The 7,980-nt window shown below is 40.9% G+C and overlaps 1 protein-coding gene across 2 annotated transcripts in view; it reads right to left on the minus strand.

Moving 5' to 3' along the window:
- The window catches only part of vash2 (vasohibin 2), a 135,057-nt gene extending 128,494 nt beyond the window's left edge, over window positions 1-6,563 (minus strand). For both annotated transcript variants that reach the window (XM_072265156.1, XM_072265155.1), the window contains exon 1: window positions 6,061-6,563. In XM_072265156.1, coding sequence (XP_072121257.1) covers window positions 6,061-6,348 — 288 coding nt within the window. In that variant the 5' untranslated portion in view covers window positions 6,349-6,563. The remainder of the gene's footprint in view (window positions 1-6,060) is intronic.
- Between the last annotated feature and the right edge of the window lie 1,417 nt (window positions 6,564-7,980).

A 7,980-nucleotide genomic window follows, 5' to 3' on the forward strand; every position in this document is an offset into this window, starting at 1 on the left:
ATTTTCCAACATTGTATTTCATTTGCCACTTTCTTGCCCATTCTCCTAATCTGCCTAAGTCCTTCTGCATCCTACCTGTTTCCTCAACACTACCTGCCCCCCCACTAATCTTCATATCATCTGCAAACTTGGCAACAAAGTCATCTACTCTATCATCTAAATCATTTATATACAGCATAAAAAGACATGGTCCCAACACCGACCCCTGCGGAACACCACTAGTCACTGGTAGCCAACCAGAAAAGGATCCTTTTAATCCCACTCGCTGCTTCCTACCAATCAGCCATGTTAGTTTACTTAGTAAGCAGCCTCATGTGTGGCACCTTGTCAAAGGCCTTTTTAAAGTCCAAATATACAACATCCACTACATCCCCTTTATCTATCCTACTTGTAATCTCCTCAAAGAATTCCAACAGGTTCATATGGCAGATTTTCCCTGAAGGAAACTATGCTGACTTTGTACTATCTTGTCCTGTGTCACCATCACCTCCTCCTTAACAACTGACTCTAACATCTTTCCAACCACTGAGGTCAGGCTAATTGATCTATAATTTCCTTTCTGCTGCCTTCCTCTTTTCTTAAAGAGTGGAGTGACATGTACAATTTTACAGTCTCTGGCACCATGCCAGAGTCCAATGATTTTTGAAAGATCATTTCTCATGACATCACAATCTCTAATGCTATCTCCTTCGAACCCTTGGGTGTAGTTCATCTGGTCCGGGTGACTTATGTACCTTACGGTCTTTCAGCTTTTTGAGCACCCTCCTCTCTTGAAATACAGACTGCACCCACTTCTCTTCCTTCACACACTACAACATCAAGCATACTGCTAGTGTCTTCCACAGTGAAGACTGATGCAAACTACTCATTTAGTTCATCAGCCACCTTCTTGTCCTCTGTTATTATTTCAATGTACATTATTTAATATACATTGGTTAGCAATTTTGAAAGCTTTCTTCAAATGCTTGCCATGGGTCAATTCCTGAATACGTTCGAACTGTGGAGTGAGGGACTGAGTTTTCAGTGTGGTAATCAACTAGAGTTTTAGGCTTCCCAGTGGTTAACTGGAGGAATGTTCAATTTGTGACTAGATATAGAGTATGTAGACTCTCAACAATCTAGAGATCACGAGGGATCAAGCTGAGTGCCATTAAACATTCTGCTTTCGAATGATTTTGCCAAGAGATAGCATATGGATGAGTAATAATGAGTACACCAAAGCAAGACCAACAACTTGACTTCACTCAGAACCTTTTTCATAATAAAAACATTGCAACAACTACAATGCAGTGAAGAATCAAAACCCACAGAACGTCAGGTCTTCAACCTGAAAACTCAAGCAGTACTTGATTTTACTACAATGAATTGTTAGCTGAGAATATTTGATATTGATATTTTTGTTGGACAGGTAGAGTCAGAGTTCTACAGCATTGAAAATAGCCCTTCAACACATACTGACCAAGATGTACATTCAAGCCAAGCCCTGTATTCCAAGGACATCCTGTTGTACAGCAGATCCCAGGGCCTTTCCATTCAATGTAAAAATCCTACCTTGCTTTGTCCTTCAACAAATGTAACACTTGGCACTTATCCAAATTAAACTATATTTGCCTTTCTTCAGACAGCTACCCAGCCAATCAAGATCCCACTGCAATTCTTGGTACTCTGCTTGAATGTTTGTGACACCAAGTATTTTGTACAAAAGCTTAGTTAAACATTCATTTTTTAAGGAGTGGCTTAAAGAAGAAAGAGTTAGAGAAAGGGGACTTCAGAACTTAGTACCCAAGAAACCTATTTATGGGACACCATTGAAAATAAACAAGAGAAAATCTGCAGATGCTGGTCATCCAAGCAACACACACGAGATGCTGGAGGAACTCAGCAGGCCAGGCAGCATCTATGGAAAAGAGAACTGTCGATGTTTCAGGCCAAGACCCTTCATCAGGACTGAAGAAACAAAGATGAGGAGTCAGGCTTCCAACTCTGACTCCTTATCTTTTTTCTCCAGTCCTGATGAAGGGTCTCGGCCCGAAACAACAAGTATACTTTTTCCCCATTGACGCTGCCTGACCGATGAAAATAGATGACCGAGTTGCCAGATGATTTAGGGAAGTTCATTTGAAAGATATAGGAGGTTAGAGACAGGGAAGAGTGAGATCATAACACTGTCTAAGAAAGGAAACAATTACATCCACTCAGGATCAGGTTTATTATCACTGACATATGATGTGAGAACTTGTTGTTTTGCAGCAGCGTGCAGTGCAATACATATAAAATACAACAATAAGAAAAATATACAGAAAAATCCTCTGAATATTACTGCCCAAGTTCAGAAAATGATATACAATGCACTCTTACTTACTAAAATTGCCCTTCTGGAATTTCTCATCTGAGTAGCCTTTACTCTCTGCCTTAGTTGTATTTCAAATAAATGGTAATTGACACACAGCAAGTACTCAGAACATAGTACAAGACATGTAAACATGCAAGAAAATGCAACATAAACTTTACAATGCAAAGCTTCAGCGAATCCCTTGATGACAAGGTTCAAAGTAAATTTATTATCAATGTATAGGTTACCAAATGTTACCCAGAAATTCACTTTCTTACAGTTGTTCTTGCAGTAGAACAAAGAAATATAATAGAATCAGTGAAAAACTACACAGAAAGACTGACAAGCAAGCAATGTGCAAAAGACAAACTGCAAATAGAAAATAAATAATACTGAGAACACAGGTTGTAGTACCCTTGAAAGTGAGTCTATAGGATATGCTCAATGATCATTTCAGTGTTGTGGTGAGTGGAGTTGCTCACGCTGGTTCGGGGTGATAACTGCTCCTGAACCTGGTAGCATAGGACCCAAGGCTCCTGCACCCCCTTTCCAATGGCAGCAGTGAGAAGAGAGCATGGCGTAGATGGTCTGGGTCATTGATGATGGATGCTACCTTCTTGTGGCAGCACTCCTTGTGGCTCTGCTCAATGGTCGGGAGGGTGTTTCATGTGATGAACTGGACTGTATGCAACACTTCTGTAGGCTTTTCATTCTTGGGCAATGATGTTTCCATAACAGGTCATGATGTAACTAGTCAGGATACTCTCCCCTGTCCATCTGTAGAGGTTTGTCAAGGTATTAGATGACATGTCAAATCTGCACAAACTTCTAAGCAGAGTCACTGTTCTCTGATTCTCTGATATGATAATGACCAGGAACTTAAAATTACAAGCCATATCCACCTCCAATCCCCTAATGAGCACATGACAGGACTCCCAATTTCTTCTTCCTGTAGCTCTTTAGTTTTGCTGCCGTTGATTGAGAGGGTGTTGTTGTAGCACCACTCAACCAGGTATTCAACCTATACGACGATTCATCACCACCTTTGATTCAGACAGTAACAGTTGTGTCATGAGCAAACTTAAGTATGGCATGGGAGCAGTATTTAGCCTCACAGTCATACGTATAAAGTAAGTAGAGCAGGGGACTAATGGTATAATTGTGTTGATGGTGATTGTGGAATACTTTTAAGATGAAAACCAGGAGGAAAAGTCTGGATGAGATGAATGCAGCAGGTAAGAATAAAATTTTAAGAATAAAAGGTTTACTTAGGAGATATTTATGGTTGTTCAAGAGACAAGGAAAACATTCACATCACCAGGGAAGATGGCACTCACAACACGCTGGAGGAACTCAGCAGGTTGGGCAGCATCCGTGGAAACGATCAGTCAATGTTTCCACGGATGCTGCCCGACCTGCTGAGTTCCTCCAGCGTGTTGTTGAGTGTTGCTTTGACCCCAGCATCTGCAGAATATTTTGTGTTTATCAGGGAAGACGCATTTGAAGCCTTACAACACATTAAGATGGATAAATCTCTACAGGCTGATGCAGAGCTAAAGAGGAAATAGAGGAGGCCCTTGTGGATATTTGCATTAGCATCAGCCACTGAAGTAGTTCCTGAAGACTGGAAGGTAGCTGATGTTGTTCTGGAGTATAAAAGGCTATCAAGGACAAGTTATGGATCTACAAGGCAGTTAAACTGTGGTAGGAAGTTAGTTTGAGGGACAGAATCTGCTAGCAATTGGATAGATAGAGTCTGATTCGGAGGAGTCAGCTTGTCTCGTTTGTGGCTTGTCATGCTTGGTGAACCTTTAGTTTTATTGAAGAGGTAACCAAAAAAGTGAGCAGAGTGTAGAAGAGTGGATATTGTCTATTCGGACTTTATCAAAGCCTTCAACAAGATCGACTGATCTGGAAAATGAGGTCACATGGGATCAAGACAGAGCTAGTTAAGAGGATTTAAAATTGACTCGGAGGTAGGAAACAGAGGGAGGTGGTTGACGGTCAGGTTGATTTTGGAGATTAGGGGCTTAGCCTCGGAACAGAGATTGAGTCACCTGGGACTATACTCACAGGAGAATGAGAGGGAATTTTATAGAAACATAAGATTATGAAAGGGAATAGATAGGATAGAGGCAGGGAAGTTGTTTTCACTGGTATGTGGGGCGAAGTCCATGGAACATTGCATCAAAATTTGGGTGAATAGACTAAGGATGGAGATGAGAAGAAAATGTTTTTCCCAGAGAACAGTAAATTATTGGAATTCCCAGGGAAACAGTAGAGGCTATCTTATTAAATATATTTAAGTCACAGATGGATTTTGCATAGTAGGGGAATTAAGAGTTATGGGGGAAAGGCAAGTAAGTAGAACTAAGTCCACAACTAGATCAGCCATGATTTATTGAATGACAGAGCAGGCTCGATGGCCCAAATGATCCACTCCTGCTACTATTTCTTATCTTCCTATAAAGATTATTTGTCAGAATGATGTGCTGTGTTGGGAACCTCGTATTCATTACTTAGATAAATGATTTGTATATGAATGCACAAAGCTTGATCAGTAAGCTTGCAGATGATACAAAATTAGGTGTTATTGATAGTGAAAAAAGGTTTTTGTAAATTACAAGGGGTCTTGATCAGTTAGGGAAATGGGCCAAGGAGAGGCAAATGTATTTCAATGCAGATAACTTTGTGGTCAAAGTCAGATCAAAGTAGGATTTATACCGTAAATGGTATGTCACTAGGGAGTGTAATGGAACAGAGAGGCCTAGGAGTAGGTGCATTAGCTCATTGAAATTGGCATCACGGGTAGACAGAGTTGTGAAAAAGGAATGAGGTGCAACTTCATAGAATCTTGAGAGGCAAAGATAAAGCTGAATGATAGTAGTCACTTTCCAAGGGGAGTGGAGTCCAAGACTAAAGAGCGTAGATTTAGGGCGAGAGCGGAAAGGTTTAAAAGCAACTTGAGATGTGTCATTTTACACAGGGAAGGTACATGGAACAAGCTATGGAGCCATAGTCAGCATGAACTCCTTGGTCCAGAAGACTTGTATCCCTGCAGTTTTGCTCTGTGACTCTATAATATAAATCCAACTGGTTAGAACTATATCACAAACATATCACCAGGATCATACAAAGAGCAACCTAAAGAAACAGCCTGATTGGTTAAATCAACATTATCAATTTATCAGTTAGGAACTGAACTTACATCATAGACCTAGATTTCCTTAATCCAAGTACAATGCAAGCTCAGCTAAAAAATAGATGTGGAATGTCCCTTCACAACATTTTACTGATTTTTTTTGGAAGAACCACTCTAGTGAAAGCTCATGCACAATGTTTTGAACTTCTTACGATTATCATAGTTTGTTCTAACTTAATCCATGTGGCTATAAAGAAAACTCCATCATGAAAAGTTTGTTAGAGAATAAAGGAAACAAAGAGACCATGGACATCCATGGCACCAGTGACATCCATATTCAGATTGGCTGTGCTCCAGAAATAGCCGATAAAAATCAATGCAGTTTTCAAGTTATGTAAAGAATTTCTCATTATAATTCATAACTTACATACTTAGGGTCCACCACTGATATATTAGAAATTTATTTCCCAATGCACATGCTCGTTTTCCCACATAACAAAATATTCACACATTCAGCATAACAGCAAGTGTAAACACCCATTGTTCAGGAATGTACAGTAACATTTAACTGTGGAGCCAGACTTACACGGGGTATAAATGCAGCATTCCGTATAGCCTCCTCCATCTCCTTCCCTTCAGGATGTATTTTTGACACATGCATCCACATTCTTTGCCAAGTTCGCTCATCAATAGGGAAGCCACTTTTATTCACATAGAAAAGCACTCCACCATCTTTTTCATCTTCCTCGCGGGTAGATCTGCTGACGTTGTTGTTCGGAGCAGTTGTCGGGTGTACACCTGCACTGTTACCCGCTTTTGCGCAGCTTTGCTTGCCAGCTTTACCACCAAAGCTATGGCCATTGGCGCCTGTCATGTTGGTAATACCCTGCCCGTGATTCCCTAATTCCAGGACTGTGCTCACTCACCTACGACGGATTCATCGCAAAGAGGTTATTTTAAATTATTGCTTCCAAATTCCACGGAGTTGCTACGCCGACCATTTCCATTATTTCCCTCTGTAATGCCCGTCTCCGCCCTGCCTACCGCTAACCATTTTTTTGTTACTCCGTTACCGGCAGACTGCAAGTTTCACTCATTGAAGGAGGTAGGGGTGGTCACACATCACCCACGTGGTTTCATTGGCTGCTGCCTCCGAATGGAAGGGTGGGACTTACATTCCAGACAACGTTATTGGCTGTGACTTGATTATAAGGCGGAGATAGAAGTGAATAACTAAAAATAAATTACCATTCCTTTTCAATCCCGAGTACAGTATGATCTCGCGACGCACGGTGGATATGACTGAGGTCTCCATATGAGGGTCGACCTGAGTTCATTGTAATGGGTCTGTGCTACTGCCACCCCCTGGCATCCTCTTAAGTCAAGCAATTATTTTATGCAGGCTCCTCTCGTATATACTTCAGCACGTTACAGGTGCTATTGCCCCTCAGAAAGGAATAATAGTCTGATGGCATTTCTGTGAACTGGAACTGCATTACTAAACCGGCAGGCTCAGATCAGGTTATGCTTTTTTTAAGTCTGGGAGAGTGTTTAAGTGACATGTGACCAACAGGCAAAATAAAGTCAGGTTGCATAGATACCCGTCGATCTACACTGTGGCGATTCAAAGTAACTTCTCAAATGTTGTGAGAATACAGTATCTATTTGCATTCAGAGGCATTGCCCGCCAAATTGGAAGCACCCTATGGACGGGAGAAAATCCACTCTAAACTTCCAATCCCTTTATCCTGATCCTGTGTGCTCTTGTTTGATGTCTATTATTGTTTCCTATAAAAAGTTTTCTAGCATCTGGCCTGGTTTGTAGGAATTAAAAAACGGCTTTCTAATCCACAGCAAAATGATAAGGTTTCTTCTGTTACAGGTGTTACAAATAAATCTGTTCATTCATGGATAAAGAAAGATTTGAGGGTCAGGCATGACTGGAGAGGAGCGAAACTTCTTACTTAAACTGCACATTAGCAAAATTACACTTTAGTTTGGAGAACAGATTTGAGCACTGAGAAACCATTCTAAATATTTGCATTGCATTCTTTACAAAATATTAGGCAGTCATCGCCAGATGAGTAAGCATTTCCTCCAACTGAATATTAGAAAGACTAAAGCCATTATCATAGAATCATAGAAAACCAACAGCACAATACAGGCCCTTCAGCCCACAATGCTGTGCCGAACATGAACTTACTTTAGAAATTACCTAGAGTTACCCATAGCCTATTTTTCTGAGCTCCATGTACCTATCCAGGAGTCTCTTAAAAAACCCTATCATGTCTGCCTCCACCACCGTCACCGGCAGCCCATTCCACGCACTCCCACTCTCTGCGTAAAAAAACTTACCCCTGATATCTCCTCTGTACCTACTTCCAAGCACCTTAAAACTGTGCCCTCTCATGATAGCCATTTCAACTCTGGGAAAAAGCCTCTGACCAACCACATGATTATAGCTTAGCTGTGATCTAACCTCATGTATAAAAAACTATTACAGAAC

This window comes from Mobula birostris, chromosome 8 (genome assembly GCF_030028105.1).
Source record: "Mobula birostris isolate sMobBir1 chromosome 8, sMobBir1.hap1, whole genome shotgun sequence".
NCBI classification, from domain to species: Eukaryota; Metazoa; Chordata; class Chondrichthyes; order Myliobatiformes; family Myliobatidae; genus Mobula; species Mobula birostris.